This window comes from Muscardinus avellanarius (assembly GCF_963383645.1).
Source record: "Muscardinus avellanarius genome assembly, chromosome: 8".
Taxonomy (NCBI): domain Eukaryota; kingdom Metazoa; phylum Chordata; class Mammalia; order Rodentia; family Gliridae; genus Muscardinus; species Muscardinus avellanarius.
The window spans coordinates 117,999,381-118,020,568 of record NC_137794.1 but is presented as its reverse complement, the minus strand read 5'-3'; the positions used below and the strand labels follow the sequence as shown (position 1 = coordinate 118,020,568).

At 47.4% G+C, this 21,188-nt stretch overlaps 1 protein-coding gene across 1 annotated transcript in view; it reads left to right on the top strand.

The window, feature by feature from the left end:
- Nucleotides 1-5,824: 5,824 nt before the first annotated feature.
- The window catches only part of WDR27 (WD repeat domain 27), a gene marked incomplete at its 3' end in the record, with an annotated part of 160,906 nt that continues 145,542 nt past the window's right edge, over nt 5,825-21,188 (top strand). Inside the window, exons 1-11 of the mRNA XM_080700174.1 lie at nt 5,825-5,953; nt 6,444-6,585; nt 7,143-7,489; nt 8,137-8,347; nt 8,571-8,701; nt 11,280-11,393; nt 12,561-12,612; nt 14,204-14,274; nt 15,256-15,376; nt 16,329-16,473; nt 20,392-20,495. Of these exons, the coding sequence (XP_080556300.1) occupies nt 5,834-5,953; nt 6,444-6,585; nt 7,143-7,489; nt 8,137-8,347; nt 8,571-8,701; nt 11,280-11,393; nt 12,561-12,612; nt 14,204-14,274; nt 15,256-15,376; nt 16,329-16,473; nt 20,392-20,495 (1,558 nt within the window). The 5' untranslated portion in view covers nt 5,825-5,833. The remainder of the gene's footprint in view (nt 5,954-6,443; nt 6,586-7,142; nt 7,490-8,136; nt 8,348-8,570; nt 8,702-11,279; nt 11,394-12,560; nt 12,613-14,203; nt 14,275-15,255; nt 15,377-16,328; nt 16,474-20,391; nt 20,496-21,188) is intronic.

Genomic DNA, 21,188 nt, shown 5'->3' with positions numbered 1-21,188 from the left:
TGTGGTCCTGAGGGGAGAGACTGCGTGGTCCTGGGGGGAGAGACTGCGTGGTCCTGAGGGGAGAGACTGTGTGGTCCTGAGGGGAGAGACTGCGTGGTCCTGAGGGGGAGACTGTGTGGTCCTGAGGAGGGGAGAGACTGTGGTCCTGAGGGGAGAGACTGTGTGGTCCTGAGGGGAGAGACTGTGGTCCTGAGGGGAGAGACTGTGTGGTCCTGAGGGGAGAGACTGCGTGGTCCTGGGGGGAGAGACTGCGTGGTCCTGAGGGGAGAGACTGTGGTCCTGAGGGGAGAGACTGTGTGGTCCTGAGGGGAGAGACTGTGTGGTCCTGAGGGGAGAGACTGCGTGGTCCTGAGGGGAGAGACTGTGGTCCTGAGGGGAGAGACTGTGTGGTCTTGAAGGGGGGAAAGACTGTGTGGTCCTGAGGGGAGAGACTGCGTGGTCCTGAGGGGAGAGACTGCGTGGTCCTGAGGGGAGAGACTGCGTGGTCCTGAGGGGAGAGACTGTGGTCCTGAGGGGAGAGACTGTGTGGTCTTGAAGGGGGGAAAGACTGTGTGGTCCTGAGGGGAGAGACTCTGTGGTCTTGAAAGGAGATACTGTGTGGTCCTGAGGAGAGCGACTACATGGTCCTGAGGGGAGAGACCATGTCCTGAGGAGGAGACTGTGGTCCTGAGGGGAGCAACTATGTGGTCCTGAGGGGAGAGACTATGTGGTCCTGAGGGGAGAGACTGTGAGGTACTGAAGGAGGGAGATACTGCGTAGTCTCGAATGGGGGAGTGCGATGGACCAGCTTGGCTGGAGCAACGGGACCGTTGGTACTGGGGTTTTGGAAAATGGGCAAAGATTCGGCTTTTTCTGCTCTTTTGGCAGCGGACCCCTCCCTCTTTGTACGGGGTTCCTTCAAGTCCCTATTCACAGTCCTAAATGTGGAGATTCATCTCCGGGACTTGGGAGAGAGAGACCTGAAATGACAGACCCGGACAATTGCCTCTCATGCAAATGACAAAGTTTATTATCAAAAACCAAAATCTTATACCCTTCACCAGTGAAATTCCTAGTAGAAAAGTGTAAACACCAAAGAACAATAGTGGGGTATTAAGTGAAGGAGATATAAATTACCAATATTAAGCAAGACAAAAGGAAGACCTGTGACTCACTGGTCTTGTGATTAAGGTCAGCCTCCTGGCCTTGTGATTAAGGTCAGCCCACTTTTTTTAGTAACTTCCTGACACCTGTCAGGACAAAGGTAAACATAGAAAATACATTTTGACTTTTACAATTTTACAAACAGTTAACATGAGCTAATTTCTCCTCAATTTTCTCCCATTACCATTACGTACATGTACCCATAGCAAAGGAATAAGGGCGATGAATCCATCTTCATCACATATGCAAACAAACATACCACAAACATTCTACAATTTGCTTTAACCCTCTGATTTTTTATCCTGGTCTTTTCCATTTGGGATAATCTTAGGATAAACCTTACTTCATACAAAATGCTTTTTTTATTTTTATAAGGTTTTTTTTATATGTATCAAAACTTTATACCTGTACACTTATTATATATGTTTTTTGTTCTGACCTACTAGCTACACCCCAAAAAATAACATTTTATAATGTTGTTTATGTACCAGCAATTAAAAAACCCATTTAAAAAGACTTAAGTGTTACTTTAAACTTTATGAAATTAAGAGCACTATAAAGCATTGTATTCTGCATTTCCCCAATTTAATAATTGAATTATAAGACATTAGGTAAATATCACTAGCACCTTAAAACCTTAGTTCTGCAAAAGGAATAAAATTTAAAAGACAATGCATATCACATTTGATCATAACTTAATAAATGTATAATAGATTACTACAGAAATCCACAACATCATAAGCATCACAAGTGTCTTAAAACATTAATTTTGTCAAAGGAAAAGAATTTTAAAAGCAATGTATATTGTATTTAATCACATCTCATATAGGTCTAATAAAGAAATCTGGGTGGTCTCTGAAGTTAAAGAACAGCTGAAGATAAGCTACTTTAAACCTCCCTGATCTTGTTAACCAAGTACAGTATTCTCATAATTAATCTAAAACAAGAAGCAAAAATGATTGGCGGGTTTGCCTGCCATAGTAATTGGTAAAAGAAAAACTATTTGCCAATCAGGATGGGAAAGGGGAGTTAACTAAGAATAAAAACCCACATCATTACAAAAGTCTCATTTATACTTTGTCTGATTGTATTTTAAAATAGAAACACAAAATTGACTAATGTTTCAATGACATCTCAGAGATAATTGATACTGTGTTTTTACCAATTGATTTCCTATCCATCAAAGAGCTTCTCTAAATTAATTTACCTCATCTCCAGTAAATGGTACCGATTAGCTTTTTGCATGACTAAGTTCTCTTTTGGTCTTTTCTGAAGTATATCTTGCTGTTGTAATATATCCACTAATGTGCTGAAATCCCCCCTTTTTTTTTCTTTAGCCAATTTTATTATAGCTTGGAGCAAGGCAGGGGGCATCTGAGAGCTCAAACATATTACCAGAAAATTTATCTTCCACGGAATCAGTTTTACCCGTTTCTACAGTCCTGATTCCGTACCTCGTTCTACATCACTGGAGCCATGTGTGTGAAAAGTTAATAGAATCATTACCAAAAGAACAATAACTATGAAAGAACATCCAAGAGCAAGGAGTACTCCTGCGAACGAACCTATTTTCCTCAGGGTTTGCTTCCTTGAAGCATGTGCCACGTCATGCGTACAGGACCCTGAAGACTCCAAGGGAGGCAGGGTCGTGGCAGGGGAGAGATTGAATGCTCCCCCCAAGCTTCCAAGTCATCTTTGAGACTGACTCATGAAAAGCCATTTGAAAATGATGCCTCTAACTTTTTTTTTTTTTTTTTTTTTGGTGGTACTAGGGGTAGAACCCAGAGGCTTTCTACCTCCGGGCTATGCTCCCAGACCAATTTTATATTTTATTTGGAAACAGGGTCTCACTAAAGTTGCTGAGAGCCTCACTCAATAGCTGAGGCTGGCTTCGAACCTGTGCGATCCTCCTGTCTCAGCCTCCCAAGCGCGGGGATTACAAGTGTGCGCCATCACGCCCGGCTTAACATTTTTTTTTTTTTTACAGGAATACACAAATTAACAGTCACCGGATTTCATATAACTGTACATTACTGTTTCAATTGTATATAATCAGGGGTACAGTGTGATAACTTCATATGTCTATTCTGTCTTTAATGATCAAATCAGTGTAGTCATAGTCAGCATTTCTATTTCCTTATTAAAGATATTTTTAGTTCCTGTTTAAAATATTACTTTGGCCAGGCATGGTGTCGCACGCTTGTAATCCGCATTCTTGGGAGGTGGAGACAGGAGAATCACGCAGGTTTGAAGCCAGCCATGCTGGCTTAAGAAACCCTGTTTCCAAATAAAAATATAAAGTAGTAGGTCTGGAAGTGTAGCCTGGAGGTTAAGGGCTTCCAGGAACCCCAGTACCACTTAAAACAATTACTTTGCCCAATTTTGCATAGTCTATGATTTCTAAATTCTTTCTGGAACAGTGTTGAGGAAGAATGGATAGGTCGATGAATAGAAATACAAATTACAAAGTGTATAAGTTTATTTTCCTAGATAATGTGTGTGTGTATTTGTGAGATACACACTAGTTATCGAACACAGGGGCATTCGACCTATGAGCTACACCTTTTTATTTTTTTAGTTAGAGACAGCATCTCACTAAGTTGCTGAGGGCCTTCTGAGTTGCTGAGGCTGGTTTTGAACCTGTGACTTACCTGATTGGGCGAGATAACAGCTTTGTGCCACCATGACTGACTCATAGATAAATTTAGAAAACCCTCTGTTTGCCTGTTTTAGATGGAGATGCACACATACCCACACACCCAGGCATGCCCACACCTCCCTATGGCTTTGGCCTTGGGGAAACCAGGATGCATTTTGTCTGTGCCTCATTCTCAGCCTCTCCTCCACTGGCTGGGTGCCAGTGTGTTTGTGCCCTGCCTGTCTGAAGTTCTCACATTTGAAGCTGTTCCCTGTGAGGCGGGGAGGTGTGGTGTGCTGCAATGGCTTGCTCAGTTCTGGGCACAATAAATCCAGGCACTGAGTCTGCTCAGGACTGAGATTCTCTGAAAGGTGGGCAAAGGCTTTGGTTGTAGTTCTGCAGAGACTTCTCTACAGCAATTTTTCCCTTTTTATGAAATAAACTCCTTTAAATTTCGGTTTATGGTGCTAAAAGTGGAGATTCCTCTCCAGGAAAAATCTGAAATGACTGACAGGGACAAATGCCTCTTGTGAAATTGACAAAGTTTTAATTTTCATAACTGGTACTTATACTCTTATCCCCAGTGTAAACACCAAAGGACAATAGTGAGGCATTAAGTGTAAACAAGATAAACAGGATAAAAGAAGATCCATGGTGTCACAGTTTAAGATTCATCTGGGACCTGGCAATTACAGTCAGCCCCCTTGGCTTTTTGTGATTTAAATCAGGTTTCTGGCCTCACAGGTGAACCCTAGGGGGCAAGGTCCGGAGTCCAGAAAGTAGTCCGCAAAGGCGGGGGTCACACTCAAAGTCCGTTTGGGAGAAATTCAGTCTTCTAGGATCTCCTTTAATCCTTTCAGAGTCTTTTGTCCCTAGGGCTTAGTCCATGCCTTCCTCTGCCTATCAAGATTCATAGGGCTATGGTGAGGATTTGTCCAGTCCTGTCTGCTCCACCATCCCCTATAAGGCAATACTTATATTACAGTTAGTAGACAGGGCAAAAATATTATAACACAGGTAATTGAATTTCTATAATTGTTCTTTCCTGCTGCTGAGTCACAAATGGTAGGCTTTTGTTAAGTCAAGGCTAGAAGAGCTTATTAGCATCTCTTAAGAGGGAAGCAAATGGCCCAGATTTTACATTTCTTTGGGAAATGGAGCAAAAGGTAGGTTTGCAGCCTCTCCTGCTGGCAGAGAGGTGCTGGGAGCTAATCTTTAGATCAAAGGACCTGCTGCGGAAAGGCCGAGAGGAATTTTGCCGCCCCTGAATTCTGACTGCCCTTTATTATAGCTGGAACAATACAGAGAAAGTCTGAGGACTCAGACATTTTACTAGAAAATTTATCTTTCACGGACTCAACTTCTTCCACAGTCCTAATTCTTGGGATCCCGTTTTACATCATTGGAGCTTATTAGTATAGAAATCTAAGAGCAAGGAGTATTTTTGCCAGAGATGATGCTTCCTTCTTGGGGCTTGCTTCCATGAAGTATTTGCCGATAATGCAAGCGTTTCTCACGCACGTATATGCCGAGAAAGGACGGTGGCAGCGTGCTTTTCATTCAGTCAACCCTTTACTAGTGATGCTCGTGAGACATAGCTGGTGAATATAGCAGCCTCCCACACTCGCTTGCTGCGTTCAGTCAGGAGATGACTTGATAGCAGTGGCTGGCCTCAGTGCCAGCGTTTCTGAGGCTCTCCTCGCAGCCTGGGCCTCCACAGTCCCTGCCACTGCGAGGCACCGACCCCCCTGCAGTCCTGGAAGCAGACCCAGTGCGTGGAAGCATGGGCCCGTCCCAGGCCTGGTAGGATCAGAGCTTTGAGCTCCTCCTCTGGTTTCTTTCCCTTTTCCTTGAGTGGCGGAGGCGAGAGGCAATGATGTGGTGTGTGTAGTCATGTTAGTTATTGTGAACACACGACAGACTTTCTCTGCACTGACTACCATGCGTGTGGCCATCTTGCATGTGCTTTATGTTTCTAGACTGAAGATGGAAAGCCCTGGAGAGAGTTCCTGTCCGGGTGGCCGTGGGAGTGATACGGTTACAGAGAGGCTCATGGTGGAGTCCGAGGAGTCAGCCTGCCACGTCCAGCTTGCCTGCAGCGTGGGGCTCTGCGCCTTCCCAGTCAACGGATGTCAGCTTGGCGTGTGGAGTGCCTTGGACCCCTCCCGCCAGGTGGTTTGGCAACTCGCAGGTGCTGGGGCACCTCTGCCCCTGTGGACGCAGCTGTTGCTGATTAACAGCGACACAGTTAACTCAGGAGCACGATTTAGTGGGCATACCGGGAATTTTTATGGGCAAATTCAGAATGAATACATGAAATAAGAGTTTTTGAAAAATTCAACTTGGTGTGGTGGCACATACTTGTAGTCCCAGCATTTGGGAGGCTGAGACAGGAGGATCGCAGTTCACGGACAGCCTCAGCTACTTAGTGAGGCCCTTTGCCACTCAGTGAGACCCTGTTTCAAAGTAAAGAATAAAAAATAGGGCTGTGGTCTAGTTCAGAGGTAGAATGCCCCTGGGTTCCATCCCCAGTACCGCAAAAAAAAAAAAAAAAAAAAAAAATCCAGTCTGTTTAATCTCTGGGGTTGACATTGTGCCCCATTGCTCCTTACTCTGAAGACTGGATGTTATGAGTAATCTGTGAGGTTTCGGGTTTTTTCAGCTTCTGATTCTACGAGGGCACCAGCAGCCTATTACTGCCGTGGCTTTTGGAAACAAGGAGGCTCCGTCTCTGCTCTGTTCTGCGTCACAGGACCATGTGGTGCTCTGGAGCCTGGATGAGTGCGGCGAGGAGGTGTGGCAAGGTAAGGGGCCGTGGGCACCGGCGGGGCTGGGCCACGGGGGCGCCTGGCCTGAGCAGACCTTGCCAGACTTGTGCCCTTGCTGGTGCCGCCCTGACTCATGGGCTCCTTAGATTTTTTCTTCTGTCCTTTTTTTTTTGTGTGATACTATGGATGGAACCCAGGGGCAGTCTACTCTGAGCTACACCCCAGCCCTATTTTGTTCCTTTATTTTGAAACAGGAGTCTCACTAAGTTGCAGAGGACTGGTCAAAAACCTGCAACCCTCCAGTCTCCACCTCCCAAGTGCTGGGATTACAAGTGTGTGCCACGGCTCCCGGCTCTGCCTGTTCTTATTTTGAACAGTGGCTTTCATGGGAATCTGAAGATGTGTCTGAGCACCTGCTGTGCTTGGGGCTGGCAGTAGCTGGAGGAGAAGGGCTTGCCGGAGTGGTGGAGTTCACCACTCAGCATGAGATGACAGAAAGGCGTGCACACATACTGTGACCTCTGTAGGGTGACTGATGGGCAGCTGGGTGTGTGGCTGGGCTGGCATCTGATGCAGAGGGGTCTGGTGCACAGAGGCCCTGGTCACGGAGGGCCTGGCTGTTGAAGAACTAGAACTTGCCCGTGAGGGGCAGTGTGGCCTTGCCAGGTGGGCTGACAAGTTCAGTGAGGACCATGGCAGGGAGTCAGTTTGTTGGGTTACTGTAAAATGCCAGGTGCTCACAGAGCAGTGTGGCAGTGTGTGCCTGCAGCACTGGTGGCGACACCAACAGTCAGAGATGTGGCGGTGCACACGCAGACGGGCTCAGGCCACCGGGGTTCTCACCTGGGTTCTAGCACTGACTCTTGGCTCCCCTTCCGCCTGCCTCTCCTACACCTACACCACACTTCATTCTCCACCCATAGCCAAACCGCCTTTTAAAGTCAGGCATGGTCATGTACACCTGTGACCCTAATTCGCAGGAGGCTGAGACAGCATGATTGCAGGTTCGAGGCCAGCCTCAGCAACTTAGTGAGCCCCTATTTCAACATAAAAAATAAAATAGGACTGGGGATATAGCTCAGAGGTAGACTGCCCCTGGGTTCTATTCACAGTACTACCCAAAAAAGCCAGTCTGCTTCTGTGGCCCTCTGCTCAGCCCTGCCCCCACCATGGAGAGCCTGAGACAGAGATGCAGGCCTCCTCCAAGGGTTGGGGGTTGGAGCAGCACAGGCCAGTCCTGCCCCAGGGTTTTCCTGCAGCTCCATCCTTCAGGTCTGGGCCTAAAGGTCTCTCTTGCTGTGGGCACTGGGCACAGTACCACCTGCTGCCTGTCTCCTCTCCTGCTCAGTCTCCCCACAGCACCCACTTCCTCTAGCAGTCTCTGGGACGCTTCTCCTATTTTGTTTGTTGGTACCTGAGTTTCCCACACAGGCCGCGGCCTCTGTTCTGCTGGCAGCTGAACCCCATTTCTGGAGAGGGGCCAGCGTGATAGGGTGCTGCGACAGAGCCCGTGAGCCTCACGGTGGGTGGTCCTGTTGCCAGCATCTTAGCAGGCTAGTGGCTCACCCGCTTTTGTCCCCTCCCCAGGGAGGTGGCAGGTACTTGCTCTCCGGGGCTGTAGCCAGGTGGAAATGCAGCCTTCCGGCCAGCTTTGCCTACACGCTGGCCATGGCACCCTGGGACCTGCCGCAGTTTGGAGATGTGCCCCCGTGCCGGGCCCCAGAGTCTTGGCTCTGGCTGCACATGGCCCCACTCACCCGACACTGGCCAGACCGGGTATATAAGCTAGGAAGACTGGGTGCCTAGCCCCTGGAGCGCAGCCTCTCTGGATGAGACCAGCCTCCCCGCGACATGCCCTGTGTCCCGAGCCCATTCAGAGGAATGCACAATGCTCCGTGGTGCAGACGCTCTCGAGGACCCCAAACCATGCCATAGCAATCTGGCTCTGCACTGCAATGCCGCAGCAAGGATGTCGCAGCATCGGCCTTCTCTCACCAGCACTAATCCCACACTCCCCCTAGGCCTCGTCCCTGCTCCTCGAGGGGTGGTGCTGGGCATGACCCTGGGAATGGTGCTCTACCTGAGACTCAGTCCCGATGACCGCGTGGTTGCAGCATGTGCTGGGAACAGGATAGCAGTGCTGGCAGTCCAGGTGAGTTGGCGTCCACAAGGTTGAGGGGAGAGCAGAGCGACCTTCTGGGTGCCGCCTCATGCCTGCCTCCCTCTACTCTCCTTTCAAATGATAGATTGCTATAGTTTTATATAGATGTCAGAGGAAACAGATGCAAATCTATCTTTATCTTGTGATGGGAAAGTCATTGTTTCTGTAAATATAACTTTGTATGAAGCCTGGATAGCAGGGAGGACCTTAAGCAAACCTGTTTATAAATCCTAAATTCTTAAGCAGCTCCTATCTCAGGAATCCCTTAAGAACCCTCAAGCACAGTGCTACAGTAGCTACCTCTTTGTTGGATTCAGACTTTTTCTTAGTTGGGACTAGCTGCAGTAAAAGCAGCTCCCTTCTGGGTTCTTGATTTTAAATCTAGCATTTGTCTGGAACTGAGGTTTGACCCGGGGGAGATGATGGCAAGCCAGTGCTCCGCAGCGGCAGGAGGTGGGGGCCAAGGGAGGATGGCCCTGTTCTGTGAGTATCACGTCTTGCCTCGTTTGCCAGAAAAAAATGCCTTTCCTGCTGTAGCTCTCCTTGCTATATCCACTTTCAAACATTTAAGTTAGGAAAGTTGATAGGCATGAAGTACTGATTGTTATGGGCCTCATGCATGCTCGGCTTTGAGGTTACAAAGAGAAGGCACTTCTGTCTTCAGACAATTTTGAGATAATTGTAAAATTGAGGCTCACACTAGAGTCAACACCCTCATATAGTCACAGACTGGGGAAAGGGCGGCCGTACGAGTTGGCAGAGGGCAGTTTCCAGTCCAGTGGTGTGCGGAAGCCCCTGGAGAGTTTGGTTCATCAGCTCACCTTGTTTCAAACGTGTGTGCAAACATCTTGTAGCAGTTGAGTGGGCCAGCATCAAGCCACACCTCCACCTATCAAAGCCAACCATGGAAATGGGAGGAACTGATGTCTTGACGTCAGCAAAGGGAGACCAAGTGCAGTGGGGAGCCTTGGGATCCTTAGCCCATGGCACGCTCTGAGAGGGGATGGCGCACGCAGGGCTAGGTCTCAGCCACACTCCCAGGGTCGGGCGCACAGCTGTGCCGGGCTCATGCTTGTCAGCAGCAGCTACAGCTTTGTAGATGGGAGCAGTTGGCTACCAAGTAATGGGACCAGCCTGGAGCGGCCCGCACACTTCCCACAGACTCAGCAGGGAAGCAGTTCATTGAGTTTGCTTTGAACAATTTCATATTGACTGAGCACTTTTGGTAAAAGTACTTTTTAATCATAAAATATAACCATAAACCATTACAAGGAAACAACTTAGAATACTTTTCAGGATATAATATTCAGAGATAATTGGAATTGGGTGTAGAAATGTATACTTCCTAACACTCAGTCTCATAACTGGGCTCCTTCCATATGTCATGACGTAACTTCTTGTCCTTAACAACCCCAGAGTGATGGGTACAATGTGCTCCTATTCTAAATTCTGTTAGCTAGTAGTCAGAGTTGAATGTCTGAAAGTCTCTCTCTATGTATCTACTTATACATACATAATATACACATACACACATATATACACAAACATAATTTATACACATACACAAATGCATGCACATAACATACACACATACACCTACACAATACACATACATCCACCATCCACACACATCCAAATATATACACAAGCACATTTCCTCTGTGTATTAGGCTCTAGTGGTATAGAGCTGAGGCTCCCTGTGTATTAGGCTCTAGTGGTATAGAGCTGAGGTTCCCTGTGTATTAGGCTCCAGTGGTATGGAGCTGAGGCTCCCTGTGTATTAGTCTAGTGGTATAGAGATGAGGTTCCCTGTGTATTAGCTCCAGTGGTATAAGGCTGAGGCTCCCTGTGTATTAGGCTCTAGTGGTATCAGGCTGAGGTTCCCTGTGTATTAGGCTCTAGTGGTATAGAGCTGGGGTTTCCTGTGTATTAGGCTCCAGTGGTATAGAGCTGAGGGGAGTACCCATCTGCAAGCACTGGTCCCCCACAGAGCAGGCTTCACGGGAGATGGGGTGACCCTCAGAGCCCTGAGTTCCGCTGCTCTCAGTCGTTGCCTTGATGTGAGAGGTTCAGGGTAGGAGGGGAAAATGGCTCACAAGGACCCATCAACTTGCCAGCTTTTCATATTTAATAATTTTCTAATAGGGAGTATAGGTTCTGATAGGAGGAGGGAGGGAGGGAAAAGGGAGAGGCAGAGATAGACAGAGAGGTGGGGTCAAGGTAGAGTGGTGGAGACTCTGCAACGAGGAGGCTGAGCCCTCTGCCCCTGCCCCACAGTAGTGCTGAAGGGGAGGCTAGGGCCAGAGCAGGAGAGGCAGACACAGTCAGCCCTGGCTTATTGGTGTCTTTTACAGTCCTGACGGTGTGACCATGGCTGTCTGTGCATTCCTGAGCCCAGGCATTGAAGTTTTAACTGTTAGGTTCATACAGGGTTTGTTCCATTGTTGGAAAAACACTATAAAGCAGAATTTATTTCAATGGGAACTGCTTTCTGTGATATATGTATGACTTCTGAATGGTACATGTTCCAGAAATTTCACCAGTAATCTTCCTTCACAAATTTTCCTAGAGTCAGTCTGTGCTGGTGGAGCTGCAGGGCCATCGGGGGCCAGTGACTGCTGTGGACTTTTGTCCTTGGCAAGAGCATATCCTGATCTCAGTGTCTGAGGACAGAAGCTTTAAGGTAGGGGCCATGGCAGCTTCCAGATGTTAGAAAGACTTTGGACACACGGGTGCAGTGCTGGTTTGATGGTTGCCGGCCCAGATACAGTTATGGAAGAAGGCTGTTTCTCTACACTTACCTCTGGAGTCTAATGTCCTTGCGGGGCATGGGAGCTGGGTGTGATTCCTCATAGCACAACTCCTCGGCTCTAGCCTTTCCACGTTGGCTTAGGCCAGCTGCAGGACCTCTTCTCAGAGGTCCTGATGATTCTCACAATGCCTGCAAACCAGTGCAGAGTCCCAGCATAAGGACTCAGTCAGACCTAAACCCTGCTCAGAAAGACATACAGGCAAGCCGGGCATGGGGGTGCATGCTTGTAATCCCAGCATTTGGGAGGCTGAGACTGGAGGATTGCAGTTCTCGGGCAGCCTCAGCTACTTAGCAAGGCCCTTTTCAGTGAGACCCTGTTTCAAAGTAAAAGGTCTAAAAATAGGCCTGGGGTGTATCTTGGAGGTTCAGTGCCCCTGGGTTCCATCTCCAGTACTACAAAAAAAAAAAAAAAAAAAAAAAAAAAGGAGAAGGAGGAGGAGGAGGAGGACCTGCAGGAGAATGCAAATTCACATCCAATCAACCCCTGCAGCCACAGCACTACTACTGTCCCACCCAAGGGAGGGTGGCGAGTCTCTGGAGCTGAGGGTGGAGAGTGCAGAGCAGAGCAGAGAGACAGTTCCTGGCCCTTGAGAATGCCTGCGTGGTGAAGTGTGGCCAAACCACAGAAGGCTGTTGATTTTCCTTCTCCCGAGCAGAAGGGGGCAGGAGTCCAAGCTGCACCGCCAATAGGCAGCTTTTGGATAGCTCGTCGTTTCTTGTGTGTCTGCGTGGACACTACGTCAGGACACAGGCCACGGGGAGCGTCTTGCGTTGCTATGTCTCAGGCAGGGCCTCGACACGCGCGGCTTGTCCTAACCTTGTCTCAGCTCTGTGCCTCGTCCTTTCACCCACATGTCATTGTCTCTGCAGATCTAGTTTTCTTCCATCATGATTCTGACGTCTTTTATTGGGTTATATTTATTTGCATATTTTTATTTTCTGATAGTTGTTCACATAGATTATCAGTAGATTTCAGCTCAATGCATAGCAATAATGGTGAGATTTTTACCTCCTAAAGGAATGTCTGTTTGTCCAAAGGTCTGGGACCATACTGTGGGAACATTAATGTACAGTTCATCTGTTTTAACAGGTAAATTTAAAACTTTTCTACTGTTTTGCTGACTATCTATATGTAACTGAGTTCTCCCATGCATTTGTTACCCCACAGATAGGTAGAGCTGTGCTATTCACTCTAAACTGTGAGCCTCACTTGTAAAGAGCTGCTTATTTGCATTCAGATACTGAATGCACACACTTCACAATTACAGTCCTCTGAGCTTTGCAGGAAAGTGCACAGAGCTGTTGGCGACAAGGCCCCGCATGTCAGGCGTCTGTGGGGTGTGCCCTCTGCTGGACCAGTGTGTGGAGTGAGGGCAGTGCCCTGCCCGTAGGCTGGAGCATCTGCACAGCTCATGAGTTCCTGGGTGCACTTTCTTCAGACTGTTGTTGGGTGCGAAATGAGACCAACACAGGAGTGCACAGGTTAGGGCCTATATATTAGCAGCGTGAAGTACTTCCACGGCACAGTCTCCGAGAGCTTGGGAAGGAGGGGCGCTGCATGACGTCCCAGGAGTGTATCTTGCCTGCAGCCCCGCTGCCTGACCTCCCAGCCTCTCGTGGGCTGGCTTTCTGGTGTCTGATTCACTCCTCTGTGAGCGCGGCCCACTTTGCTGGGGAAAGGGGAGTAGAATACCAGAGCAAGGGAAGTCTTTCTTGGGGTGAGTAAATGAGAATACCACTTGAAGAGTCTTGCAACCTGGCAGAGTTTCTCTTTGATTTCCCCAGAGCCAGTATTCTCTCTGACATCAGTTTACTCATGTGTAGCATTCTAACAACTCAAACACACTTGCCAATCTCTTGGAAGTATGTTGGAAATATTGTCCTTAAATTAAGTATGCAGAATTCTTATTTGACTATCAAGAGCACAATTATAGGCTTGATCTTTGATGTCAGAGCTTAAACATACAGTGTTTTCCAATATCCATTTATCTAGTTCTCCTAAATTCTTGACAGTTTAGAGTAAGATTTATTATTTTTGTGTGTGGTTCTGGGATTGAACTCAGGGGTATTCTACCTCTGAGTTATACCTCCAGCCTTTTTATTTTTAATTTTGAAACAGGGTCTCCCCAGGTTGCTGAGAATATTGCTACTTGCTGAGGCTGGTCTTGTACCTGTGATCCTCTTAAGTACAAGTCTAAATACTAGTCTCCTAAGCACTGGGATTATAAGCATGTGCCACCACACCCAGCTTAGTGTAAGTTTTAAAGGAAATGATTCTCTAGGCAACAATTTTTTAAAAACCACCACATCTGCTTGCTGTTTTATCACTGCGTCCCTAGCCTAACTACCCCTGGCTGGTGCTGCCTGGTGCTGCTCCAGGAGGATGTTGGCTGAGCTTCCACCCTCACTCCCTTCTGGTTGGAAGGTTCTGGGCTGCGGCGTGGGGGCAAGCTTCCGCTCGCCAGGCTGGCGTGGTTGACGGGCTGCAACACCGCTGCCGGCTGTTTACTTGGGACAGCTTCCCTGTCCTGTGAAACTCCCTGGGGTTTCACAATGCACGTTCATTGTATGTTACTTCGTTTTTACTTCCCGATGAGGAAGACATTTTGGAAAGGTTCAAATGTGACTGGAGGAAGTCTGCATCAGTGAGCTGCTGACTGAACCTGTGCTCCTTCTCACAGCACACCCTCTGCTGAGCCTGGTCTTCGACGAGGCCACCGAGCAGCTGGTCATGGGCTCTGCTGATGGCCAGGTGAGTGCACCATGAGGTCAGGGCCCAGTTTTCAGAAGCTGCTGCCAGGGACCCGCACACGGACGAGCCTCGCTTCCGTAGTGCCTTAATGTGCTTTGTGGTGTGAAGAAACTGGTCACCTGGTGTGCTGGGTGGTGGCCCTGTGTGCAAGGAGAGGGCTGCAGCTGTTAGCTCCTGCTGGCCTGGTAACCTGTATGTGCTAGAAGTTCCACATAACACTCTGGAAGGCAGCCGGCATTGAGGACCACTCACATGACTATTGGCTTCAGCATGTTGTGCTTTAGAAAGCTGAAGTTTTTTTTAATTCTTTCTTCGTTTGGTACTGGGGATGGAACCCAGGGGCATTCTACCTCTGAGCTACACTTCCAGCCATATTTTTATTCTTTATTTTGAAACAGGGTCTCATTGAGTTGCAAAGGGCCTTACTAAGTAGCTTAGGCTGTTCGAGAACTGCGATCCTCCTGTGTCAGCCTCCCAAATGTTGGGATAAGTGTGCACCACCATGCCCGGCTAAGCTGAAGGTTTTAATCTGTCTGAAAGACATGTTCATGTGAGCACTTGAGATTGCTTTCAGCAGCATGGATGGAAGGGCTCTGGCAGATACGCTCTTGGAGCAAAGACCTTCCTTTCTTCCCCTGTGTCTCAGTGCCCAGTGACCTGGCCACCCTGCTGAGACTGAGGCTGTGGTGTGGCTGAGGGGAGACTGAGGTAGGCTGGTGGGGTGTCTGCAAGAGTCCCGAATGACCTGGGTGGTGTCTGTCCCGGGCCTCAGAGTTCCGGACTGACCACCTCCATGCGCAGGACCCTCCAGGGAGGGGCCTGAGAACGGCATGTGGTGGGAGAGCACTCAAGCAGCGCTGCTGAAGGACAGTGAATGACACTCTCCTTGTGTTGTTCTCTGTGGGTGGCGCTGCTTCTTCCTAAGTTCCCCTGTTGGAAGAGCGCGTGATGTCCGTGATGACATGTGCTTTGCCTCCACAGCTTTGGGTCTTCAGCTTGAAGGAGAGACATCACTACCGCCGTGTGGCCCGTGTCGACCTAAAGAAGAAAAGTAGGGTTCTTTCCCTCAGAAGATCAGAGTGTGGGGCCCATGGCCTGCCAGGTGTGCTGCTCTGAGTCATCTCCCACCTCTGCCTCCATGCCCACCTTGCCTCCGCCTCCATGTCCTCCGCCTCCACGCCCACCTCCTTGCTACCTGCTGCCATCTCCCTGTCCTCTTCTATCTCCCCTGCGCACACAGCCCACTCAGCCTCTGCCTCCACCTCTGCTTGCCTTCACCTCCACGGCCTCCACCTCCACGGCTTCTACCTCCACACCCACCCCTCGTCCACCTGCCTCTACCTCCAGGTCCTTACACGTCTCCCTTGCACAGCACACAGCCTGCTCAGCCTCTGCCTCCACCTCTGCCTCCGTCTCCACAACCTCCGCCACCTCCACCTGCGTCTCTGCCCAGCTTGGCTCCCGCTTGCTTCCAGAAGCTCTGCCCACATGCTCTCTTTGTCCATCACAGACGGAGCTGGCGCTCGTGTTAACACTGACTTCCTTCTTTGCCAAGGGCCCTGCGGGCGTGTGGCTCATGTCCTGCATGGCTCTGCTGCTCCGCACACTCTCTTCTGGTTACTTATCCTTCCTTCTGGTTGTATAGAGTTTTAGAGATGGCTTTAAACTATGGTGTTTGTTTAGAAATTACCTTAATCCAATACACTTGTTTTTGCTTAATGCTGTTATTCTTGCCTTTCATTATTCCTCTTGTAAATACACTTTATTCTTGAGGTAAATCTTAAACCCACATTGGGAAGCATGGTCATCTTTACGTTGGCCATCTCTTCTTCCCCACTACCTTCCTTTGGTTCTATACTTGAAATTCCATCCCCTAGAGACCTCAGAATCTAGGGTGCAATTTTTATTTTTAATTTTATTTTTATAATGTTTAAGACTAAGTGTTTATTTGATTCATGATTTGAGTGACTGTAGCAATATATACTTAAAGTAGCATCTCACTAAGCCAGTCGTCCGCTTTTAAACTTAACTGATTTGTCTGACTTCACTCTTAGATGAACAACAGTTCTTTTCTCTAGACGAGAGTCCGTGCCTCTCTGGAAGTGCGCTGGATCAAGGAGCAGAGGTGGAGGCCACACTCCCGGTCCTGAGGCTGGCTCCCTGCAGCCTCCCACCCACTCCAGGTTCTGAAAGTGGAGTGTGAGTAAGAGGAGCCGGGCAGAGCCTTGAAAAGAGAGTCCTTTAAATACTTAAGTGAGTGCCTGTAATCAGCTTCTCAGGAGGCTGAGGCTGGAGGATTTAAAGCTTGAGGCCAGCCTGGGCAACAGAGTGAGACCCTGTATCAAACTGAAAGAAAGAAAAACAAGGGCCTGGGTGTGTAGCTCAGTGGTAGAGTGCTTGCCCAGTACGCACAAAGGCCATTCCATTCCCAGCACAGCCAAAGAGAAAACACACACACACACACACACACACACACACACACACACACAAGCACAGCTTTAAGTGAGCATTAGGTTTATTTTTAAAGGATAATTCAAAGAAAACCAGATCACTTTTGCCTTTGATCATTATTAAGTAAAATTGTTCTTAGAATTGTGCATTTTATGTGTTAGAGTTAGTAAACTTGGCTAGTTTTATTTAAGCCTTGTATCAGATGGTTTAGCCGGGCGTGGTGGCACATGCTTGTAATCCCCGTGCTTGGGAGGCGGAGACAGGAGGATTGCGCTGGTTCAAAGCCAGCCCTGCTGACTTAAGAGACCCTGTTTCGACTTCCGGGAAGATGGCGACTGAGAAAAGCGGGGCTTAAGAGCCCCGCTAACAACCAATCTCCATTACCACAAAATCAGCGCCTTTTATAGCCAGAAAACACCATCACCAGAGAAACAAAAAAATCACCAGGCTCCAGAGAGAAAGCAGACTGAGAACAGAGCTCAGAGCCACAGAGGAGATACACCAGCCTCACGCCTGAGGACGTGGCAGCAGCGCCATACTGCCGGCGGCAGCGGCGAGTTCACCGGATGGTTACAGCAAGCCGAGGTGAGCCGCTGCGGAACAGCCAGGCGGGATTTTTCAGCGCAGGGAGCATCTAAAGCTCCCAGTGGCTGAGCTCAGCACACGCTGAGGGGACTCAGAGTGGAACTCAGAACCAAGAAGAAATAAGCCAGCCTCACGGCCGAGGGCGTAGCAACGGCGCCATATTGCCACCAGCGGCAGCAGCAGCAAATTCACCGAGTCCAGTACAGCTATATCTGCGAATTCAAGAACAGTGAGTCAAATTGAGGGCCATAGAGGAGAAATCCCAGTACTGTACTCCCTGGGACTTGACCCAGTGGGGGAGGGGCGGTGGCAGAGATATCACACCATAGGAGAACGTGCAACCAGGCACCCCCCACAGTCTAAAGCAGCCTCTATCGACTCTCTGGGTCGGAGACTCTGTGATACAACCCAGTAAAGGAGTAGTGGGGTCTGAGATACTACTGACTTGAGATCCAGAACACCTTAAGTGAAGTCATAGTGACCCAAGGAAGAACCCAGAGAAGGCCCAAACTTCCGAAATCATGGGAAAGAGGAATAACACTGGAGCAATGAATGCACACAACCCCACAACATCAGAACCCGATAAAACAGAAAACCAGAGATTTCTAGAAGATCAAATCAGGAAAATAACTGTAGAAATAATAGAGGTGCTTCGAAAAGAACTCAGAGAGAGCCAAAGAGAGATAAAGGATGCAATTAATGAAGTAAAGGCCTCAATTCAAAGCACAAACAACTGATTAGAACACATGGAGAACAGAATCTCGCTCTTAGAAGATGATCATTCCAAAAATGAACGCATAGTTTCTAATCTAGAAAAAAATATCCAACAGCAGGAATCTGATATTGAAGAAATATGGGCCCATTTTAAGAGAGCTAACCTAAGAATAATTGGAATAGAGGAGGGAAAAGAAAGTGAAACCAAAGGGATCAACAATCTCTTCAAGGAAGTAATAGCAGAAAATTTTCCAAACATAGAGCAAAAGGTTGATACACAGATCCAGGAAACTTATAGAACTCCCTTTAGACAGGATTGGAGAAGAGGATTCCCACGCCACATAATTGTCAAAATGACCAATGTGGAAGCCAAGCAGAGAATCTTAAAGGCAACAAAAACAAAGGGCCAAGTGACATTCAGAGGCAAACCAATTAGAATCACTCCAGACTTCCCAAACCAAGTCATGAGAGCCAGAAGGGCTTGGAGTAACATATTCCAAACTCTGAAAGAAAACAACTTCCAGCCAAAAATTTCCTACCCAGCAAAACTTTCTATCAAATTAGATGGAGAAATAAGAAGCTTCCATGACAAACAGAAACTGAAGGAATTTATGTCTTCAAAACCAGCGCTAGAGAAAATACTCAAAGAGATTAACTACAAAGAAGAAATAGGTAACACACACCAGAACCAGAGAAACAAGATTTTCCATCCAACAGACAACTAAGATTGATTATCTGTGGAGATTCATTATTTATCTCTAAATTGTATTGTTTGCCTTTATTGTTGTTAATTTTTAGGATTTCTAGTTGGAATATTAATATACCTTCAGATATAGCATTTGGAAATATTTTATCCAATTCTGTTAGTAACTTTTAACTCTGTTTACATTGTCTTTGGATATACAATATTTTTTTATTTTTTAGGGAGTTTATATACTCTTCTGTTGCCTGTGCCATTGAAATCATATCCAAGAAATCACTGCCAATTTCAATGTTGTGAGGTTTTATGACCCAGATTTTCTTCTAAAAGTTTATAGTCTTAAGATTTATATTTAGGTCTTTTATCTATTTTGAGTTAATACTTGTATATGGGATTAGGTAAGGGTCCAATTGTATTCTTTTCCATGTAATTATTATTTTTTAACAATATTTAGTTAAAAGATTAATATTTCCACCACCAAATGTTCGTGGAAACCTTGTCAAAAATAACGACAATATAGGGAAGAATTTAGCTCTAGGCTTGTATTTAACTCCAATGGTTTATATATCTGCCTTTAGAACAGTACTACACTGTTTCAATTATTGTAGCTTTATATGGTTTGAAATCAGAAAATATATATCTTCTAGCTTTGTTCTTTTTCAAGATCTTTTTGGGTATCTAGAATCCATATTCCATATTAGGATAGATTTTTTTCTGAAAAATAAATATATAAATATATGATAGTTTCACCTAAAAAAATAGAAAAAAATATTCTCTGGTAAGAAAGAAAGCAAAAAGAAATATTAAAATGTTATCTTTAAGTCTTCAAAAGCTTGGTATCAGACAAATGAAACTGTTATGTGAGATTATCATATTTAATTTTGGATAAATTGCTATAATACTAGAGGTCAACCACTAAGCCAAGCATGGGAAGGAGGGATGGGGAGAGAATGGGGTGGGGATCGGGTGGGGGCTGACTGGGTGATGTGTGCATGTATGTCTACAAAAGTTTGTATCCCACTATGATGTATGAATACAGTGCACCAATAAAAAAATAAAAAAATTAAAAAAAAGAGACCCTGTTTCCAAAAATTAAAAAAAAGTATAAAATAGGTCTGGGAGTGTAGTCCGGAGGTAGAAGGGCTTCCAGGAACCCCAGTACCACACACACACAAAAAATTAGATGGTTTAAATTTTTCTCACCAAAATTTGGACAGAGCTTTACCTCTGTGATGGGACTTCACCTTAAAAAGGGGTGTGGCATTAGACAGCCTAAACTTCCCTGTTCTCCTGTGTACCACACACACAGTTAAGATTAAACTTGCACACTGAAAATGTACTAGTGATTTCCATGTTGAGTGGAAATGTTACAGATACGGGGCCACGCAGGGCAGCACCGTCCCACTGGGACTTGTCAGTGTGTGAGAGCAGAGTCCCCTTCTCCTGAGATGAAGGGTGCAGCTACGGGGACTCTGGTTCTCTAACAGGAAGAGAGAGGGGGCAGCTTGCTGAATGGGGTTGGCTCTGGGAGTCCAGCATGCCCCGCTGGCCCACCCCAGGCCTGCAGGCACAGGAGGTCAGGCTGACTGCTCTGCGGCTGGTCCCTGGCGGTACTCTGAACTAACCCTGACAGAGAGGCTGCTGACTGTCTTTTTCTTTTACATTAGTTTATCTTCTGAGAACTCCAAATGCTTGTGGATTGGAAGTTCAACTGGTTTATTCATATTTAACTTGGCAAACTTTGAATTAGAAGATGTTTTGCATTTCAAGGGTAAGATCATAAGTTTAATAATTGTTGATAAATTTAATGCATTTAAAGATCTTCTTGGTATAATATATGGGCAGTAAAGAATTAGGCAACAAAGCCTGGCCTTCTCAGTTTGAAGAGTATTTTAATCACTAGCAGTATGTGGCTTATGCTAAGTTATCCTCTGTGGTCCTAAACCCAAAAGAAACTTTTAGTTTTGAATTTCCTGACACTTCAGGGAAAATCAGCACATTTGGTAGGTCCCTCCCATCCTACATGTGTGTCAGGCCCCTGGGAGCCCCTCCCTCCTACACACGTGTGTCTCGGGCCCCTGGGAACCCCTCCCTCCTGCACATGTGTGTGTCGGGCCCCTGGGAACCCCTCTCTCCTGCACACGTGTGTGTCGGGCCCCTGGGAACCCCTCCCTCCTTCATACACATGTGTGTTGGGCCCCTGGGAGCCCCTCCCTCCTGCACACATGTGTGTCGGGCCCCTGGGAACCCCTCCCTCCTGCACACATGTGTGTCGGGCCCCTGGGAACCCCTCCCTCCTGTATACACGTGTGTGTTGGGCCCCTGGGAACCCCTCCCTCCTGCACACGTGTGTGTCGGGCCCCTGGGAACCCCTCCCTCCTGTATACACGTGTGTGTTGGGCCCCTGGGAACCCCTCCCTCCTGCACACGTGTGTGTCGGGCCCCTGGGAACCCCTCCCTCCTG